Source organism: Solanum dulcamara, chromosome 3, assembly GCF_947179165.1.
Source record: "Solanum dulcamara chromosome 3, daSolDulc1.2, whole genome shotgun sequence".
Taxonomy (NCBI): domain Eukaryota; kingdom Viridiplantae; phylum Streptophyta; class Magnoliopsida; order Solanales; family Solanaceae; genus Solanum; species Solanum dulcamara.
This window is the reverse complement of record NC_077239.1, coordinates 79,516,043-79,537,873: the sequence shown is the minus strand read 5'-3', so window position 1 is coordinate 79,537,873 and position 21,831 is coordinate 79,516,043. Positions and strand designations below refer to the sequence as shown.

The 21,831-nt window shown below is 34.6% G+C and overlaps 3 protein-coding genes across 3 annotated transcripts; 1 reads left to right on the top strand and 2 right to left on the bottom strand.

Moving 5' to 3' along the window:
• Window positions 1-1,517: 1,517 nt before the first annotated feature.
• LOC129883212 (malate dehydrogenase, chloroplastic-like) lies at window positions 1,518-5,010 on the bottom strand. The gene is made up of 2 exons (XM_055957819.1): window positions 4,927-5,010; window positions 1,518-3,224 (listed from the first exon to the last, which is right to left on the bottom strand). The coding sequence occupies exon 2, from the start codon at window positions 3,214-3,216 to the stop codon at window positions 1,978-1,980; it is 1,239 nt and encodes a 412-aa protein (XP_055813794.1). The 5' UTR covers window positions 3,217-3,224; window positions 4,927-5,010; the 3' UTR covers window positions 1,518-1,977.
• A 2,309-nt stretch (window positions 5,011-7,319) lies between these two features.
• On the top strand, window positions 7,320-8,731 carry LOC129881881 (uncharacterized). The gene is made up of 2 exons (XM_055955994.1): window positions 7,320-8,055; window positions 8,164-8,731. The coding sequence occupies exons 1-2, from the start codon at window positions 7,608-7,610 to the stop codon at window positions 8,397-8,399; spliced, it is 684 nt and encodes a 227-aa protein (XP_055811969.1). The 5' UTR covers window positions 7,320-7,607; the 3' UTR covers window positions 8,400-8,731.
• Window positions 8,732-9,206: 475 nt separating this feature from the next.
• LOC129883211 (uncharacterized) lies at window positions 9,207-21,346 on the bottom strand. The gene is made up of 18 exons (XM_055957818.1): window positions 20,887-21,346; window positions 18,756-18,814; window positions 18,277-18,358; window positions 18,044-18,111; window positions 17,454-17,523; window positions 16,692-16,773; window positions 16,245-16,309; window positions 14,631-15,657; window positions 14,471-14,529; window positions 14,345-14,391; window positions 13,610-13,655; window positions 13,418-13,497; window positions 12,784-12,897; window positions 11,624-11,705; window positions 10,867-10,992; window positions 10,362-10,442; window positions 9,742-9,867; window positions 9,207-9,534 (listed from the first exon to the last, which is right to left on the bottom strand). Exons 1-18 carry the CDS (start codon window positions 21,211-21,213, stop codon window positions 9,463-9,465), a joined length of 2,613 nt encoding a protein of 870 aa, XP_055813793.1. The 5' UTR covers window positions 21,214-21,346; the 3' UTR covers window positions 9,207-9,462.
• Between the last annotated feature and the right edge of the window lie 485 nt (window positions 21,347-21,831).

Genomic DNA, 21,831 nt, shown 5'->3' with positions numbered 1-21,831 from the left:
GTAGTATTTAAATACTAAAATAAATATAACTATTATGAAATCGTTATAAATTAACGGCGAGGGAATAAGATATCAAAGAACATTTATAAAAAAAAATGATAAAATTTTTAATTATTACACAAAATTAAAGAGGTAAACTGAATTTAACCAAAATTGAAGAAAATAATCAAGCATGTTATCACTTTTTTCTTTACCCAATCAATCGAAGTAAATTAATAAAATAATACGAATATGATTGTGGTGAGATTGTTGAGATTCTTCCTCCTTAATTAGATGTTTGGAGTTTGAGTTTTTGGGAATGAAAAAAAAATTATATTGAAAGCGTTAACTTTAGAATAAGTCCTACAATATGCAAAGCCAAATTTAATCAGACTCTAATATAACTATCCGACACTAACCGAGAAACCAGAAAGCAAAAGAAAGAAAGAGAAAAAACTAACGTATTTGAAATAAAATATAGTGAGGGAATAAATCAAAAATGTCATTTCTGTCATATAAATACAAAAGCAAGGGTATTTTTGGATCATAGCCCACAAGGCCATTCGCATTCCCGCCGAAACGGGTGGCGGTTGAATATCGTGGAGCCTACCTTCCAAGATCTAACGGTTGACAATTGCCCTGATTTAGGTGGGCCCACCCAATCTGTCGATTAATTATAAAGAGAGAAAAAGAATTCAAAAATAGCCACCAATAACTATTTTAGACTTTCATATATGAAATTTGAAATGGTAGAATAGTGATTAATTTTTTAAAAAAACAAAGTCGAAAAGTGATCAGTAAATACTACTATTTCTATAGAAAAACACTTCATGCAATATAATTAAGCTCTACAGCAAATTAATGAGTTTGTTAAAACAAAATTAACAAGAAAATATATCACCATAATGCATGTTAATGTAAGGGCATAATACATAAATTGGACCCTTAACTTGGCTTCAAATTATAAGTTTGATTTTTACTTTTGATAGTGCACAAGTAGGTACTTAATCTATCTAACACTTAAACAAAAAAACACTCGAATTCTACCTGGCAAAATGCGTGAAAAACACCTAAGTTACGCGCGTCAGAGGTAAAATTTAGGGCAATATTCGAGTGTTTTTTTATTTAAGTGTTGGATAGTTAAAGTGCCTACTTGTTCACTGTAAAAGTTAAAGGTTATTTTTAAAATCCACATGTATTTATTTTAATTAGATGGCAGTCACTGAATGGTTTAGTAATCCACATCGGAGCGTCTGCGTATCATGCGTTTAGGCTGCAATATTCGAGTTTTTTTTTTGTTTAAGTGTTGAATAGTTAAAGTGCCTACTTGTTCATTGTCAAAGTTAAAGATCAAAGTTATAATTTGAAGCTTAATTAAGAGTTTTATTTATGTATTATGCCTAATGTGAGTGTAGTAGTGAAACATTTCATAATCATCTAATTAGTAGCTGAGTTGGTAATAACTTTGCATAATTACACTTCATAACCATCTAATTAATAGATGATTTAGTCATAACTACAGTTCACATTATCACATAGAATCTTCAGCATCATTTTCTCTGATTAGACAAATGGAGTAGTTGCTATTTGTTAAATACTCCCTCTGTCCCATATTCATAGCAAATACAATACAATTTACTCTAACAACAACAACATAATTCCACGAGTGGAATCTGAAGAGATAAAGTGTTCGCAGATAATTTTAGCCACCGGAGGACCAACTCAATGAGCACCTTTGGGCGGTGCTTTCTCGATCACCTTACCCCTACCTTGTGAGGGATAGGGAGGGATGTTGTTTCTGATATTCTCAACTCAAGAAGACATGAAAAGGAAGCAATAATAGACACTAGTAGAGTTCAGACCAGTAAAAAGAATGAGGGACCTAGTAAATTGAACCATACAAAATTGTCATGCTGAGAATCTTTCCTAAAATTTATCTAAAACTCTCCTCATTGCTTCAGGGCTCAGCCTATATATAACATGACATGATGCTAATTTCTAAGCAGTCACTGTTTGTTTTTGAGCATAAGCTATCCCCTTCTCAATGCTAGCTTTCAACTCTGGCTTTAAAGCTTCCAAAGCTTTTTGTTCATACTCAGTTAATCCATGGAGATCAGACGAAATCAAAGCCTCGACACCATTCCTTCCTAGTTTAACTCTAGATGCAAAGAATGGAAGTTCTGTCAAGTCAGATTGCACGTAAGAACACTCGTAAACATCAGCATCACCATCGAGAGCACGGAGTGAGGATTCAACAAATCTAGCTGCTGCATATGCCATCGACAGAGTTGCAGATCCTGCTCCAGCCTTTGCTTCAACGACCTCAGTCCCAGCATTTTGGATCCTCACGGTTAGCTCCTGCACTTCTTCGTCGGTGAAAGTAGTTGATGGTCTTGTCTTTGATAGCAAAGGGAGAATTGTTATCCCCGCGTGCCCACCAATCACGGGGATGTCAACGTCTATGAGTCTCAGGTTTTTCTTCTGCGCGACGAATGTGTTTGCCCTGACAACGTCCAGGGTGGTAACACCAAAGAGTTTTTTAGGATCATAAACACCGTTTTGCTTCAGAACCTCAGCAGCAATCGGCACTGTGGAGTTGACTGGATTGCTGATAATGAGGATAAAGGCATCTGGGCAATTGACAGCAACAGCCTCAACCAAGCCTTTCACAATATTAGCATTAACATTGAACAAGTCGTCCCGTGTCATACCAGGCTTTCTGGGAATGCCAGCTGGTATGACGACTAGATCTACACCTTTTAAAGAATTGGCCAACTCAGAAGCTCCCATAAAGTCAAAAACCTGAGAGGGAGTGTTGCAATGGCTGAGATCTGCTGCAACTCCTTTGACATTTGCAATATCATAAAGGTGCAACGATGATACTAGCGGAGACATCTTAATCAGAAGAGCTAGAGGCTGGCCTATACCGCCAGAAGCTCCAAGAACAGCCACTTTATAAGATGCTTGGGGCTGAACATGGTTCCAAGATCTCTGTTTTTCTTTGTGGACCTTAGGAGTAATGAATTGTCGAAGAGCTGCAGCACTTTCTTTTCCTAGAAATGATGACTCCGATTCACATCGTACGAATGCCTCTGCCTTAAGGCCACTGAACTTTCTAAGGCAGTTCCTGGTATTGTATTTCACAACAAAACCCTTTGATTGTAATTTTGGGCTCACTATGGAGCCAAAGGATGTAGCTGAACCAACTGAGTGAGTGGTTGCTGATGCTGATGCCATTTCACCCACTGCAAAAAGGATTGCTGACATTAATTTCTTCTATGCATTGTAAGACAGGATTTTAGAACATATATAGGAGAATAATCAACAGTTTTTTACACTGCAATAATCGATGAATATTCATCGCAAACCACAATGAACAGATGGACAACTTGTTACTTACTGCTGCACTTCATAGAAATAAACTCTCCCTCTGACCAATAAAATTGATCTTCCAACCATCTCAGTTCCTCTAAAAGAACTTGACCTCCTTCCTTAAACGAAATATTTCTCCCTCCAACAGTTCAAATTAATATACACTAATTCTGTTTTATATGTAATTTTTATTATCTTACCAACTACTTATTCTACTTTTTACCTTTCAAAACATGTTCTAAACATATTTCTACCAAACACAGTATAATGATCCGCTTAAACATTTTCTCTTATTGTTCCAATTTTATCGGATGTCCCCAAAGGGACACTAAAAACATTTTACTCTTAGTAACCAGCAGAGTCTATTTATTCGGTTGTTAATAAGATTTGTCGAAGAAATTAAAAGAAACGGGTGGCCATTGCTTCACGAGGCCCCCTAAACCAGGGAAAAAGAAAGAAATTTCCAGCTTTGGTAAAATCATCCAAAAGGAGTTTGAGCCTAACAAAGAAAAATAGTCAAATAAGATGTTTTACAAACAATGCATCCAAATTCATACATTTATAATCCAAAATTCCAAATCAAGTTATACAAGACAATTTTTGAAATGTCTACATTCTCAAACAACTGTATTAAATCTTCTCATATGAATGGAACACCAATAAAATATATAAGCCAACTATTCAGCTCAGCACAAAAGGCAGGCAAAATACAGCATCAGCAATTTTGAATGATTGATGGCAGACTCCATAGGTGTAACTGCTCATTGTATCATTCATATTAGGCATAATACATAGACGTGCCCTTTAACTTGGCATCTGCTAGCATCTATGCCTTCCAACTTTAGGTGTGCACAAGTAGACGCTTAAACTTATATAAAGTTGAACAAGTAGACACACGCATCCTATGCAGCAATTCACGTAAGATACACTCGAAGTGTAATTGAAAAGTTTTATAGAAATCCTAAAAGGATTAACAGCTGAAAGAGGATCTCCCAAAGTTAAGGCTACTGGGATATCCTCTTTCTTTTTTTTTTGGATATCGTGGTGTCTGAGCCAGCTTGTACGCACACCGACTAATTCCCCAGGTACCTGCTAACACCCACCAGCGTAGGTACCAGTCAACCCTATCAACCATTCTTGGACACAATGGTAGAAATCAGCTAGTACTTTGTCTCAGCTGGATTTTTGTCTTTCTGGTTATAAAGAACTAAAAATCTTCTAAAATGGGAAAGAGAGCTTCAAACTAATTATCCATTCATCCATCCTTAATCAAATCAATACTACATTCACTATTAAATAAAAATACAGCCTTCAATTGAATAGTCAAATGAAAAGATTAAAACTTTATTCTTCTTTTCTTTTTCCAAGAAACCCTTTTAATCTATCACAGACAAAAAACATCAAATAACAAATTCTACATACAACTGAAAAATTACCCTATAATGGAACAAGATAACAATCAAAAACACCACAAAAAAACATGGGAATTTTAATTCATAACCAAGAACGAGTAATTTAATTGCAGCCGCAATGAAAATGAACAATAAAAAACTTTAAAATCTTTCGAAATTTTACCTTTGGTTATATTTCGGAGGTTCCAATGCAGATAGCTAAGAATGTTCCTGAAGATGTGGGAAGGAGTTTTTCACAAAACAAAGATAAGTGAAGGAGGTTAAAATAGTCTTTTTATAACTTGGTGAAAAAATAAAATCCGACCTCAAATATTTATTTACGTCAATGTAAACATTAAAATTATATTGAATTTAAATTCGTAAATTAATTTAGACTATATTAAATTCAAGAAAATAATTCAAATGATGTGGCAATTCAAGTCAAATTAAATGAGCCACTAAAAGCACACCACGTGTCAAAGTTATATGGCAATCCAAGTCAAATTAAATGAGCCACTAAAATTACACCAATATCAAAGTTTTATGGCAATCCAAGTCAAATTAAATGAGCCATTAGAATCATGTCATGTGTGGCAATCCAAGGCAAATTAAATAAGCCACTAAAATCATGTCACGTGTCAAAATTATGTGGCAATCTAAATCAATTTAAATGAGTCACTAGAATAATGTCACGTGTTCTGATCAATCAAATTAAAGTTCTTCACCAAAAAATTTTGATTGGCCAGTTCAAACCGACCAATCAAATCACACTAGCATACTACTCCCTATAACTATAAATAAAGGTCCTCATTATTCTCAGAAAATGGGGTTTTAAAAGGAACAAGAAGCAAGAAGAGAGCTCGTGGATCAAAGGCCACAAATTTTCTACAAAGTTTCAAAGTTCAAGTAATCAAATTCAAGCTCAAGTTCAAGATCAAGAACGAAGAAAAATATCAAGAAGTTCAAGATCAAATTACTTGTTCATATTTATTATTCGTTATAACCATACAAGTGTTCGTGACGAATAATTCAAATTCAAATTTGAAGATGAAGATTCAAGATCAAGCTATTCAAGCCCTTAACTCTAAATCAAATTCAAGTTCAACATATTCCATATTATTTGAAGAATCTAAGGATTATCATAGAGATTGTAACACGCACTACATTTTGAAATCAAATATTACACTTTGTTACTCCAATTTTTCGGTCTTGATTATTTATTTTTCTTAACTCGGAAATTTATTGTTTATAGTCAAATCAATAAATATAAAATACATGTATTTAAATATGCATGATTATCATTTAATTGTAACTATATTAAACAACTCTTCCTCTTTATCACATTTCAACTAAATTGAACTTGACTAACAAAAGTCTTGTATTTGGTAAGCATATTCTTGATCGAGGCACATTTTTTCTACCTAGAAATACCTAAATGTTTGAAGTATTGACTTTTAACATAATAAATAAAATATTCATAGTTTTACGTAATTAGTTGATAATACATTATTTAAAGAGAAAAAAAAGTAGTAAACGCTAAGATAGTTTACTAAATTTCACCGTGTAATAATCGTTGTCTATCCTAATAATGCTCTTGCTTCGGATTTTACTACTTATATTTCATGCTGAAAATACTAATTTAATTGAACCCATGCTCCATCTGCTGGTCAAACCTTGTCTCTTCATTTCAGAATTATGTCAGGTGCATACAAATGCAAAAAATTCAAACAAAGATTCTCTGTCAATAATGTATCCCATGTTTTCAGCAAAGATTGTAGGCCACTTAATAGCTGGCAAAATTTGTGCAAAAATTGATATATAATACAAGCACGATACTACTACAACAACAACAATCCAGTGAAATCCCACATCGTAGGGTCTGGGGAGGGTAAAATGTACGCAGACCTGACTTCTACCAAAGTAGAACGGCTGTTTCCGAAAGACCCTCGGCTCACAAGCAAGATACTGTGATTTGAAAAAATAAAAGAGTAACCTGTTATAAACAATGCAAAATTTATTTACATCATAAAATATAAAAATAAAAAAAAAGGAGACAAGAAGCCCCACCCCCAACTGATCACACAGGCTCCAAAATGATGTACATGTGATTTTTGGAATATGTGGATTTATTCCCCAATGGACACTAATGTCATTCATTTATGTCAATATCTTGAAGTGTGACTTCTCCATTCTTTCTTTTTTGTCACATAAGGCATCTTTCACAGTATGCATTAATAATTGAATTGATGCAAGAGACACAAAACAAAAATTAGTGCAGAACTCTCTTTGCATCATTTAGTACCATCACTTCATATTGCAGGGTTGGAGCCCCTTTTTCAAAACAAATCATGTTGTCCCATACTCCATTTTTATTGATCTAAGACACCTTTTAATGTATTTTGTTATTCACATTTATCAACCCAAGGATCCATCCACCCTGTGATGTATTGTACTAGGAACTCTGTTGCTTGTACCTTACTCCCAAGTTTAGTTTTTTTTATAATTTATAAATTTCCTAGAGTTAATCGCGCACGATTCGATAATTCGATGGATAATGAGTTTGTCTGTCAACTCTTCTCTTGCTTAAATATCAAGCTTTTATTTGCAACATATGTTCAAACCTTACTCCTAACTATTAGGCTTAGATTCTTCAAATTTTAGAAACTTCCACCTAATTTTGAAGAGAAAAAAAGAACCCTCCTTATCTAAGATTTGTTATTTTTGACTCTCTTGTTCTACATGACACATGGATTGAGTTGCACCCTATTGTACCACCCCCACCCCCCTATGCCCACATACCCTTTCTATATATACACATAGAATTAGCTTACAACTAAAAGCAAGAGACTTTAGGGATTATAACAAATGGGAAGTTTTCAAACAAAAGACAAAAGCCACCCAAAAGACAAAGTTGTTGAAGGGTTGAAGTACAATGTAAGGTTTCTTCAAGGTGAGGTGAAAGAAATAATGTGCATGAGGGAACATGAGAGTCAAGTTAATGCACAAGAGATGATCATATTTGCATTGAAAGAAGCAGAATGGAAGAAGGAAAGGAAGAAGCTAAGAGAGGAAGTGAAGAAGTTGAGGAAGAAATTGGAAGAAAAAGAAGAAGAAGAAAAGTGTAAAGGAATAGAAAACCATGAGATATTTAGAGTAAAAGAAGATAAAGAGTGGCATCAATTAGGAACAAGCTATTTGTTGGAGCAAATTAGGAATGAAGAAGCTAGAAGAGATGAGGCAATTGAGAAGTGGAAACAACTTTATTTTGCTATAAAGATTGAGCTTGATGATCTTATTCATAGGACAAATCAAGGTAAGGTCATATTTCTTGGATTGATTTCTCATATGGTTACTCGAGGAATAGTTGTTATGTCAGAAAGTCGTCTGTTTTACTTCTAATGTGTTTAATTTGTTTGACTAGGAGGAGGACTCTGCTGGAAAACAGAACAAGTGGAATTATTAGAGGAACTACATAAGGAGTTGAAAGAAAAAGAGGAAAAAATTGCACTTCTAAAAGAAGAAATAGCATCAAAGGAACAACAAGAACTCAAGAGGGACAGGGAAGTTGACATTTTGAGGCAAAGCTTGAAAATCATGAGCTACAATATGAAGGCAACAAACTTTTCTAAGAATCTCTCAAAAAGCTTGCATATGTAAAAGGTAGACAATTAAGGAAATGGTAATACTAGTTTTTTTCTGCTCGGTGTCCAATATCTATATTGGAGTCCTAATTAATTTGAATTCAACATTACATAAGGCTCATTACAAGTGAAAAATCGCTCCTTATCAAAGAAAAAAATTTATAATCAGAACTCAAATTCAAAAACTTTGATTAACGATGGGTGGATTTATCTATTCTATCACAACTCTCAGTAGTAATGATACTATTGGTTAGTAAAATATAGAATTAGTGGTGGTCTTCTAAATTGTATGTTTCTTTCATGCCATTTCTTTGTTGGCTGTGAAGTGTATTTCTTTGCTATTTTTAGTTCAAGACAATTATTTTAGAACAATTACTTAGCAATTTAAGTTGTTGAACTTATTTTCATCTAGAAGCGATTTGTACAAATTATTAGTACACCTAAATTGAAGACACATTTGATTCTTTAAGGTATTTTTCTCTTTTATATACATAAGATTTCAGTAGTTAAAAGATAATTTGATTCCTTCTTGAAAAAGTATATTCCTCTTTTATTTGTGGTAGAAAAGTTTTTTTTTTTACTCTTTTTATTTATGAAGGAATTTTAGGAATGTTTTTTCTTAGAACAAAATTTATTTCCTTCTTGCAAAATGCCAACTTCAAGAAAAGCAATAACTTACTAATTCATTAAAAAATCATTATCTCCATTTATGGTCATGCTAAAGCAGTTGTAAATACCATTTTCAGGTCATTTTAGTTGAGCAAAAGTTTTGTGTCTTGTAAGAATATTATACAATAACTAATAACGAAAACAAGCAATCACAAATTATAAAGCAAAATGAAATATCAGTTTTTTTAAATAATTGTTTTAACAAAAATACACGTACAATGTACTTGCATAAAGACTAGTTAAGTGAAAAATAACCAAAGCAATATACACTTGCATTAATAACAATCATACATGTATACAATAAATGCAGCCTCTTTTTATTTTTTTGGTGTTATCGTAATTTACAACCTTTAACATGACACCTTTGGTAATTAAAATATCGACATTGGTGAATTTTGATAATTTCCATTTTAGCCAATTGATATGTTCTTCTCTTCTGTCAGTTGTGGCCTTGGAACAGTTCGATAATTTGATCTCACATTCTGGAAAAAGAATTAGAAAGCATAAAAAAGTAAATACATATCATTTGTATCTATAAAACTTTGTTGTTCGGATACTCCAAAAATATTGGAGTACCCATGTCAGATCCTCAACAGTGAACTACTTCTGGAGGATCGGACCCGCACCTGTCAACATTTTTGAAATGTTGAAAAGTCCAAGCAACATAACTGAGTGGTAAGTGTATGTACCTCTAACAGAGTGATGTAATAGAAGTCCTCCATGTGCTGCATAAGTGCACTGCCATCTCTGATTGCTAGAAATATGCTAATCTCTGTGTTAAATATTTTCTCAATAAGTTCTTTTTCACCTTTCATCTGCACAAAACGTTACGATAAGTAGACCGTGAGCTTCTCGAGAGTTATTTACCTTTTAATAAAGACGAAATAATTTCCATATAGCAAAAATAACTCAGAATATGCTCCCCTCCCCCAATTGTTGCTCGGACCTCCCAAAAATGTTGCCACTCCTGTGTCGGATTCTCCAAAATACATAGCTTTTGAAGGATCCAACACACACTCAACGATATTTTTGAAGAATCCGAGGCTCCGAGCAACATAGCTTCCCAGTGACTTGAAATTTCAATCTAATGGATTGAATTGATAAGCTTATGCCACAAAGACACCTACATTATGCTAAATTTAGATCGAAATGAAGAGAAAAAGTCTCTAGTGGCCAAATGTATGGCAAGTAGCAGTACTATTTTAACAGCTCAAGATCTTAATAAAACATATTACCAATGGATGAAATGGAGCACACAACTAAAAAGAAGGAAACAAAGATACAGGAGAACAAAGGTGGAGAAACATACAAATTCACTGACAATAACATCGGGTGTGGCCTCTCCGATAACGTCACCTTGGTAACCATCTTCCAAGAGTTCCACATTATCCTGAAACATATTATTCCGAGACATATTTAGTTAAACAAGAAGCTCCTTTCATGGATAAAAGGAATGATGTCAAATATGATCATATTCTCTTTCTGACTTTTTCCAGGGAGGGATAGTAGGTTCCCATTCATAATAAGTAAGAATGACATAGGACTTCTCGATACTTTCTACCTTAACTATGAAGAAAATCTCAAAAAGTTACTTTGAGTGATTGAGTAAATAGTTCTGTATAACACACAAAGGTCAATTGTTTTGAACCTTCAGCAATTTCCATCAGGATAAAGCTAACCATCCGACATACTTTCCTACTTTAAGCTCGAACGGAAAAACAAAACTTCCTTACTAGTGCCAACATTCTGCCAATCCAATGTTTTATAGTGTAAAAAATGACAGATTAAAAAGTTTGAAAATGAAATCCACTCACTGCTGTGTATTTTGGATCTCCGGCTGCCAAATAAACGGGTTGAGCAATATGGCAGTATCCCATCAAGCGAGGAACTGTTGGTATTATATCTCTGTGGTTTACAACCCTCCAGCTGTCTTTAACTTTCTATCATATAAGAAGCAACTAAATTATATAGTCACTCAGTACGTAACAAAATTAAACTCAGTACAATTCAAAAGTAGGCGAAAGTGATTTTGTAAGGTGACTTTTCTTAAAGAGTTACAACAATGTAGTTAGAGCAGTTCACCTTGTTACATTAGAAGAACAGGCAAGATATTCTCATGAACTACCGGCAAACAACATGATAAGGCATCTGATTATGGCTCAAACTTGCTAAAAGTTGGTCTGACATGTTAGACAACGCAACAATGCATATTCAATAGCGTGTTCTGAAACCCCGAGAGTTTTACACTTCATATATTACAAGCCACCTCCATAGGAGAGACCGAGAAAGAACATCGAAAATCATTTCCATCCAGCGTTATTGAGGAAGGCTAATTAGGTAAGGTTGAATATGTGAACCAGCTTGTGTGTATTTATTAGCGTGTCAATTTTTTCTTTCTTTTCTTGGTTCTCGTTTTTTGTTTTTTCCTTCGTTGACTTGTTTCATAAGTAAAGACCGTTCAATTCATAACTGCAAAAGATTGTCAAAAACAGATGGCGAGACCATAATGGCAATATAGAATATAGTTCGTCTCAGCATAAGCACTTCACTTCTGTGGAGAGCAAACTATACCTCATTATAAATTTCCGCAAACTTTTTGTTTCCAACTCTTGGAGATCCAAAGTTGTACATGGTCACTCGTATAGCTCCACGCCTAACACAACCAACAAGAAACATAAGACGGTCACATCTATAGTGTTAATGATTCTTAGTTAATAACATGAGACGGCAAATATAACACTGTAGAGATAGAGGCCTTGGTTTTTTTCCATAAGTACTTCAAGAACAAGGGCCGCCCAACAATTTGGATTTAACAATTGCAGACATGTTCTTTTTGGCAAACTCCTTAATTTGCAAGATGTTATATTATTATGGCACTTCATCAAGAGAAGATTTCAAAGTGGCGACATGGAACAATTAAAGGGATGTGCTGCAGCTTGGCAGCACATTAGTTTTGGGTACAAAATGTCATGCACTCAAATACCGTCATCCCTACCTATTACTGTACCTTTGAGCAGTAATGAGGGATCAATTGAGATAGCTTCTGATCCATGGAATTATGGGAATACTGATCAGAATAGACATAAGACTGGAATAGAGGTCCACGGTTGGGATTATTTACGTAACTAGCTTCGAAACTACATGTGATATGGTTCTACCAACAATTGTACAACTTCTGTTCTTAAAACAACAACAACATACCCAGTGTAATCCCACGTGTGGGGTCTAGGGAGGGTAGAGCGTATGCAGACCTTATCCTACCTCGTAGACATAGAGAGGTTGTTTCTGATAAACCCTCAGCTCAAGTAAAGCATTTCAAAGCAGTTGGAGAAAGGGAATACGGAACTAAAAGCAGTAAGAACAACGAAATAATGCGATATGGAACTTAAAAGAAGATCCAATTTTGAGGAATTCTATTCAAGTCTCCAAGAATTAATAATATATCATAACAATATAATACCAAAACACTTGAAGTACAGAACAAATAGTGTGCCTGAGAAAGAAAAGTGGGTGACATAGGATCCTTTGAACTCCTCTAAAAAGCCTCCTGGCTCTGTGGTCACCTCAGTATCATCAATTTCTCAAAGAACATTACAAACATGTTAAATAGACAGCAGAAAACCAAATCATGCATGCCCTAAGTTACTGTTGTCACTGGTGAGATGTTGGTAAATGATATAGAATGGATGGGAAACAAGCTACAGATATAAGCAGAAAAAGGAGGAGCTTACTTAGCTAGTTGACTTGATGATAGTTCAAGAGCGAGAAGAGTAGCCAATGCACCACCAAGACTATGGCCAGTCACGTAAACATGCCATTTGTTTGGTGGCTCAAGATCATCATCCCTGGAAAATACATTTAAATTGTAATGGGTGATGTGACATCAATGATTACTGGTGTAAGTACATCATGAACAGAGAAGAAATCAGAAAGCACCAAGAAGACAAAGAATAAGATGTACAGAAGCAGAAGCAAGACCCACACGAAAGAAAGGAAGAACAGAAAAAAAAATGACTAAGGCAGGTCTATACATCTCAGTAAAGCAAAAGTGCACTACAAGTTTCAAGAGTTGCAGTGCAACACTAAGTGCATGACACAAGTCCACTTAGTTAAAGATTTGTAGAAATATTTGCCAAAATTTTTACTTCAATGTACGAAAGAGACAATGGAGAGGAAGAACAATGAAGAAAAGCAGGAAAAAAAAAAGCAGATGCTGAGGCAATTGTCAACAGCTTGAGATAATTAAAATATCAGATCAATATCATCATTCAAAGATGAGTTATGCTATATTATCTCTCCTTCACCCTTCCAAAGGTAATCAAGGAAAATGAAGAGTTGTACAATTTTGTTCGATAGGCCACTTACCGATAGCCAATTGCTTTTTTGATTAGCGAGATAAGACTAATCCTAACTGAGTCATATGCACTTAGGAAACCACTGTGAACCTACAAAAATAACCTCTGGTTCTGATAATGAGAAGGATTATAAATATAAGTAGAGTAAATTCATAACAGGCACTTTTAGAGATTAAGAAATAAGTAAGAATTTCAGTGCCACCTGAACTTCTTGCTTGAAGTCCCCACCTATCCTTTCAGGATTCAACCTGCAGAGTAGGAGACAACTCAGGATACGAAAATAAATAAACAGTAGTTGCTTAACTATCTAAAGTTTCTAGCCAACATCCAAATAATGAAGAAGCAAGGACATAAATTCAAATTCAAAATTAACAAAGTGCTTGGCTATTTCTTTAAAAATAAAAAAAGTAGCCCAGCGCACTAAGCTCCCGCTATGCATGGGGTCCAGGGAAGGGCCGGTAAGCAGCCTTACCTTGCATTTCTGCAAGAGGCTGTTTCCACAGCTCGAACCAGTGAACTCCTGGTCACATGGCAGCAACTTTACCAGTTACGCCAAGGCTCCCTTTCTGCTAGACTATTTCTTATTGTTTCAAACTCTGTTTGATGTTCAAATTTCTCTAAATGGTGTCAGTTAGAAAATATCCTGTGAAATTCTGGAAAACCTTTAGCTATGATGGTATTTGCAGTCTACACTTACTAATGCAGAATGGAAGGTTGTCTTCCAATCGTATTCCTCTAAGAAAATGAAATTGTTTCTTTCAGCATAATAGACAGTTGTATTTAAATAAAAGTATACTTTCAGGGAACTTAGAGAAGGATGAAATTTATTTGTTTACTGTAATAGGAAAAACAATGTAGTAGGATAAAGAAACCAGAAGGGCAAGGTAGAGAAAAAGAAACTAAAGCCAGCCTGTTCTTGTACAGATATAGATGTTACCCTGCAGGAACTAGCATCAAGTCCGTCACAAGATCTTTCCATTTAGTCTGGATCAAAGAAAAAATGGTTATTCCCAAGTAAAATAAATCAACAGGTTTTACAGATGTGTTTAACACCATAACCTACTTGTTCTGTTCCCCTGAAAGCAACGACTAACCGTTTCCTTGCTGAATCACGCCAGAGCGCTACCTGCAGCTCTTACAGAATCCAAAATCAGTAGAATAGATTTCCTTAGATCAAATATATCTGATAGAATCTAAGAACTCATAGCCAGCAATATAGCAACTTGCCTCTGTGTCGGTTGACTCGTTATCTAAGAAGCATAATTTGTCAAATTCAGATTTGATGAAAGTCGGATGTCCCATTGAAGTAGCTAGCAATGCCCAAGCTTCCATGGCAGTCTCTGCTGTTGAAAAAAGAGACTTCATCTCCTCAGCTTTCTTCTCATCCAACACTATTCCATCTTTATTCATGGGATATCCAAGGATGTCATTTTCCAGTCCAATGGAAGAATCTTCTTTAGCATCACCTTTTCTGAAAAGGCCTGCTCCTTTGTTGAATTGAGAAACTGTGGCATTTAGAACCATCAATGATCCCAAAATGGAATCAGTTTGACGTAATAAGTCTTGTGTAACCTTCTTGATATCTGGAAGTGATGACTGAATGTTGTTAAGAACAGGTGGTTCAGTTGATGCACTACCATTAACATTTTCCTGTTTATCAGGAGTTGCAAGACCAGATTCAACATAACCTGCATCTGCATCTTTTCGTGATTGCAATCCAATCTTATTTAACAAGTCAAGATTATCCCACTTTATTTTCTCAGGAGCAGGGAGACCAAATCTTTGAACAACATTTTGATTGACGGTATCAGCAAAATTCTTCCAGAAATGCTTATCTGACTGAGAGCTCTCAAAAATCATAGTGCCGGGGGAATTATGCTCATCGGTTATGTCACTTTCATCACGATTAAACTCCACTTCACCATCAACTTTTGTGTCTTTCAAATTATTTGAGATTTCTGATTCTGGGGGCATGCTTGAGTCATCCAAGTTGGATGATTTCTGCGACTCTGGTAGTACATCTGATTCGACAACAGGACTGCTGCTGCTATCTGAATCATTATATGCATCATTGAGTAGCTTCATTTGCCCAAATGCAAACTGTACAAATTGTCGAGCTTGCACAGTCTCGGAACCCAGAATTGTCTTCAAAGCAGACTCAAAACCATTTTTCTTTAAAAAATCTGTAACGATTGGGATGTTCCACCACTTCTTTTCTTCTTCAATTTTCTCAAAACTCTTGTACTTAATCTGTATCATGTTAGTAGGACAATTAGTGAAATCTCGAATTGGATAACCAATGGTCAAATTGGGAGAGGCACACATTAGGCACTAGAATTGATTATTTTACTGTCAAGGCCATAAACTGAAGCAGTCAATGCTAACTGAACCTATTTCGATGTCTAAGGATATGCTGAAAAGTGAAGGAGAAAAAACAAAGAGCTAAATAAACTGCATTTCCCAGCATCATCTGGTTAGTTAAGTACATCAAAATAATCTGATGGATCCTCATAAAATGAAGGTCTGAAATTCCATTGAATAGCAACAACAACAATATACCCAGTGAAATCCCACAAGTGGGGTCTGGGGATGGTAGGATGTACGCTGACTTTACCACTACCTCATGGAGAAATTCCATTGAATAGAAAAAGCTTTATTACTTTGTCTCAACAAGTTCGTAAAAACAAATTAACTCTTAACCAGAAAACCCACATTCAGACAAATTGCCAAAAATCAAAAGAAAATGAACTAACCAAACACCAGGTTGCTTCCTACACATAAACAAGGTCTTAGTGATCTTGAACATTGAATAGGCCTCCAGATTCAAATCAACTTACCTCTATCTCTATCTTCCCACCACCGCCCATTCCTTCCAAATCAACCAACAGTTCATGAGAATCTCCTAGAAAAGCACATGTTTGTTATTTTCACAAAGTAAAACATCAATGGAATCTGTAAACCAGCCTAATCCTTATGTCAACTTTTATTATCTCAGTTATGATAGTATTCAGAAGTGTATAACTATAGAAACTAATTTGGCTCCTTTATGAAGTGTTCTTCCTTTGTCAATTTGTTTTATGAGTAATGAGACACCTTCAACGTAGTCATCAAAACACAACCAAAATGCATATTGAAGATGAATTCAGAACTTCTTCCCCCATTTTTATGGGATAAGTTGGAAAGGAAGTCAGATCTTATTTTACATGAATGATATTTTAGCCCACGTGATAACTAGACAATTATTTGAAGTACAATTTCATGAGAGCCATTTCTTGAGCTCGTACCATCACAGAGGTGTTCCAAATTAACGGCTGCATTCCCCATGCGTTTATGTGGAGTCACCAGATTTGCATCCCAAGCTGCAAGCTGACAGTAGTAATAAATAAATCATCAGATCCAGAATTGAGAACTAAGAGCACCTACAAACCTGTCATGCCTGCATACTGCATCCAAAAGTACTCTAACAAGTAGATAACAGGTGAAGTAATGAATAAAGAAGTCATTCCTCCTTTTAAAGACTACCTAAAAAGACAGAAGAAGACTGTTGTGGATATCTTAGACAACATAAACCAAGATGTGCAGTTCCGGTCCTTAAGTTCTAGCCTGAGGCCAATAACCTTAAACAGACTGATTTTTGTTTGTTCCAATTCAGTTAATACTATGGATTTCAGCAGGAAGTAGGAATACAAAAAATAAGATTCAGCAGATAAGTGTAACTGTTGGACATGGGAAGATAGCCTACATGCCCCTAATCGTATAGCAGTCACACAGAAAGACAGTTAATTTAGCACTGTCCATAGGAAGCATCCATTAATGAAACTTGGCATATCAACAAAGCTTAAAGCTTTTCAAGTTGTAATATCTTACTGGAGCTGCTCATTTTTCATTAGGAGATTTAGCGCTCCACATACCATGCATCAAACTTTCATAATGTCGAAGAACTAAGTTAATGCAAATTGCAGTCATAAAAGCAAAATGTTACAGTTTCTGGAATGTTATCCTTATTAATTGACATTAGAGAGGAATGATGAACTCAAGTTATCAACCTGAAGATCATACAGAGGTGGCTGCTTAATGTTTAAAGCAAACTCCTCATTCCATGTTGGCTCTTTTGTCCTGCAAACATTAATTCATGAAATTAACAATTTTTCCGTTCTTGGGTGATGTTTCAAGATTGAAATAGAGCATAATTTGAACAAAGAAAAAGATAGCTTTATTCTCCAACAGACAATAGCAATTGTAGACCTTTTGCCTTCTTGATGACAAATTAAAAAGATTAAGAAGCATGGAACTTCAAATAAGACATTGGTGGAATAATCACACTCCAGATAACAATTGAATATGAGTTACGGATGAAAAAGAATTGAATTCTACTTGATCCAGTATGACTCTTTGCTAAAGATTTGATATGTTCCTCAAACCAAAGAGAAGACTGAACTTAGCAACCATAAAAGACTTTCTAGACTCTCTTATTGGTTACTTTACCATTCAGCTTATGCAAGCAATATTTGCGCAAGATCATATTAACAACATGCAAAGATTCCGATTCATTGTTAAGTAAACCCACAAGATCTAGAGAAGTTTCAACTGAAAAAAAGTAAAAAGGCTACAGTATAACACATGACCAGCTACCTACCCCCATTTCACCTTGCTTTTGACAACTTGACTATCTAATTGTAACACCACGTACGGATCACTTGTTCCCTGAAATTTGGATACAAAACTAAGAAATTAAATCAAAGCTAGAGTAAGCAGAGTAAATAAATGCATAAGAAGTAATCAGTTGAATAAGGAAAGAACAGTAAGGTACGTTAACAATTGAATTTTGATCATTTGATAATTCATCATACTAAATGACAGACATCTTACCCAAGGATCCATAGCAGGAAAATTGAGACCTTTCTTTAACTTTATGAACAACTGACCATCATAAATTTCACTCACAAATGACCTGGAAGATGGTTGTCAAATATGATAGAGAATTATCAATCATGATCCACGCCAAATCCTACTTCCTTCGAAAGAAATAGACATATTCTAAACAGTTGCAGTTGCACATGCATGAATCTAGTTTTGGGTAAACTGAAATCTTGCCTAAGGTGATTTTGATTTTTTTTTTAAAATAGCAAAAGAAACTAAGCTGAATAAGACAAAAACAATCAGATGTGAGCATTCTTCAAAGCCGTCACCAGTGGAATGATACAGACGCCCTTTACTTGATCCAACCAATTTAACAGACCTATAACAAGCCAACTCATTCACAGGGACGGGATAAGGACTAAAGATGCATATCCTCAAGTCCCCACAGTTGAAGTTTTCTACTTCAGTAAGAAGAAACAACTACGTACTCTGAAAGAAATATAGTTTTGCAATTAGCCGCATCCACCTCTAGCTTTGCGATATTGTCCTGATCAAGCGATATCAAACAAAGCAAAATGGATTAGACTTGAAAAATAAGTCAACCACTTAATTACTTTTTGCTCCATGAACATTTCAAGATTTGTAGAATATTTGCAAGCTTAATTTCCTTCTAAGAAAAATTTAGTTCAACGAAAATCCAGTTAGGCAAGTGATGACCTTACATATGATTATGAGGAAAATATTACTTCATTCATTATCATGAGTTTGGGGGGGGGGGGGGGGGGGGGCTATGACTACTATAGTGAAAGCACATTTATGTTTATTTCCTAAACTAGAATCGCAACAGCCTGATAAGATACCCAAACAATAATACGAATGACAACGAATTACTGAAACTCAAAGATCACTACTTTAAGGAAGCAAAAGTTCATACTTTACGAGCATGTCCTCTATAACTTCAATAGCACCAAATTGAAAAGAACCCACAATGCAAGATGATTTTACAACAAATTTTCTTCCTCCAATCCACACCCAATAAATATCATCATATGCTTATTTACAAAAAATGAATCAACCCACCAATCAATCAACCAGACCTCAATTCCAAACTAGCTGGAGTCAAGCTATAAGGATCCTAAATATCAGTTCGCTCTATTTGAGTCCATTTCCAATTTATGAATAAAGAAGGAAATAGAAAAATGAACTACTCCATACACATCAACATTCTTATTTACGAAAATGATTGAAATTTTTTGCCAATCAATCAACTACGCCACAATTCCACAAGTTGGAGTCCACTATAAGAATCCTCAATATCCATTCACCCTAATCCATTTTCAACTTATGAATAAGGAAAGAAATACAAAAATGACCAACTGCATATATATCAACATTCCTATTCATAAAAATGAAATTACTAATCAATCAATCAACTACACCTCAATACCAAACTAGTTGGAGTAAGCTATAGCCTATAAGAATCCTCAATATCCACTCGATATATTCGACTCCATTTTCAATTTATGAGTAAAGAAGGAAATAGAAAACTGAACAACTACATACATCCCAACATTCTTATTTACAAAAAAGATTGAATTTCTCCCCACCCCCCACCCACCCCAAAAAAAAAATAGATTGAATTTTTTAACCAAGCAATCAACTACACTTCAATTCCAAACTAGTTGGAATTACCATAAGAATCCTCTATATCCATTAGCTCAATTCAAGTCCATTTTCAATTTATGAATAAGGAAAGGAATAGAAAAAAATGGGCAACTAAACAGATATCAACATTCTTACTTACAAAAATGAAATTATTAACCAACCAATCAACTAGACCTCAATTCCAAACTAGTTGGAGTTAGCTATAAGAATCCTCAATATCCATACGCTCTATTCAAGTCCATTTTCGATTTATGAATAAAGAAAGATACAGAAAATTGAACAACTGCATACCTATCAACATTCTTAATCACAAAACTGAAATTCTTAACCAATCAATCAACTACACCTCAATTACGAACTAGTTAGAGTCAGATATAAGAATCCTCAATATCCATTCCCTCAATTCGGGTCCATTTTCAATTTACGAATAAAGAAAGAAACAGTAAAATTAACAACTACGTACATATCAATATTCTTATTTACAAAAACACGTGAAAGCTCAGGTAGCCAGCCACAATCCACTGATCTACTTAGATTCTACTATTTTCGATTTACGAATAAAGAGAGAAACAGAAAAATGAGAAACTACATTCTAAATCAAAAAAAAAAAAATGAACAACTACATGCATATCAACATTCTTATTTACAAAAAAGATTGAATTTTTTAGCCAACCAACTACACCTCAATCCCAAACAAGTTAAGAGTCAGCTACAAGAATCCTCAATATCCATTTGCTCAACTAGAATCTATTTTCAATTTTATTTATTTAATTTTCAAAATGGGGAAGCGGATTACAAGGTAGGGATTGAACTCTTAACTACTATGTGAAAGTGAAAGTTCACTTAGTCGACCAACTGAGTATTTTCGATTTACAAATAAAGAGAGAAACAGAAAATATATATATATATATATATATATATATATATATATATATGTAAAGATTGAAAATTTACTGGAGGACTAGTATAAGCTTCAAAAGCAAAACCAGCAAGAATGACAGCTAAATTGATATCAAAAGGAGGCCTTTCATTAGTCTCTTTCTGAGATGATGAAAGAGGTAAAATTTCACCACTAGCTTGACAACAACAAAAAATTGAATATTTTGCACCAAATTTCGAATAACTAAACGACCCATTAAGTTTCTTGGAGAAAAAAAACTTTTTGGAGAAAGAAACAGAATTGGGATTCTTGAAATAGAACAATCTTGGTGAAGAAGAGATGGGAAAGTGGAGATGAGTTTGCAGAGTAGCCATTGGAGGAGAGTGAAGATGAAGTGGCATGTAGGTGTAATTAAGTGGTGGAAATGAGGAGATTTTGGGAAAGAAGAAATTGTCCTCTGTTTGTCAGCCAAAGAATCTAAGAGAGGATTTATTTATTTTTTCTTTTTTTCCTTTTGTGGGGAACTATCCAGCTTCTTCTAGTTCTTAATTAAATTTAACTCTTACTATTTTATACTCTATAATTTTGTAATGAGGATTGAAGTAGGCTTTTTCTTATTTGAATATCTTATTATTTCAATTTTCTTGATTTTTTTCAAAAGTTCATTAAAAAACATCTTTATTTTTAGAATTGACATAATACATAAACATGTTCAACTTAATTTCAGTCTTTTAATTTTGAGTGTACACAAATTGACACTTAAATTTATAGAAAGTTGAATAGAAGGACATATATGTCCTGTGTGGCGTCTTATGTGGAAATTCACATCATACGTAGCATCTTACGCGTAGTATGTCACGTAGGATGAGTGTGTCGATCTACTTGTTCATCTTTATACAAGTTTAAATGATTATTTATGCGCACCCAATATTGAAAAGCATATATGTTAGCTAACGTCAAATTAAGAGGTACATTTATGTATTATGACTTTTAAATTTTAGCCTGTTATCTAGACCTCA

Excerpts from the sequence above, each read along its gene's own strand:
- LOC129883212 (XM_055957819.1), bottom strand. The coding sequence starts at position 3,216 with ATGGCATCAGCATCAGCAACCACTCACTCAGTTGGTTCAGCTACATCC.
- LOC129881881 (XM_055955994.1), top strand. The coding sequence starts at position 7,608 with ATGGGAAGTTTTCAAACAAAAGACAAAAGCCACCCAAAAGACAAAGTT. Across the intron at positions 8,056-8,163 it reads TATTCATAGGACAAATCAAG|GAGGAGGACTCTGCTGGAAA; the intron begins GTAAGGTCATAT and ends TTGTTTGACTAG.
- LOC129883211 (XM_055957818.1), bottom strand. The coding sequence starts at position 21,213 with ATGCCACTTCATCTTCACTCTCCTCCAATGGCTACTCTGCAAACTCAT. Across the intron at positions 15,658-16,244 it reads GTGGGAAGATAGAGATAGAG|ATTAAGTACAAGAGTTTTGA; the intron begins GTAAGTTGATTT and ends AACATGATACAG. Across the intron at positions 11,706-12,783 it reads TCATCAAGTCAACTAGCTAA|GCGTGGAGCTATACGAGTGA; the intron begins GTAAGCTCCTCC and ends TGGTTGTGTTAG.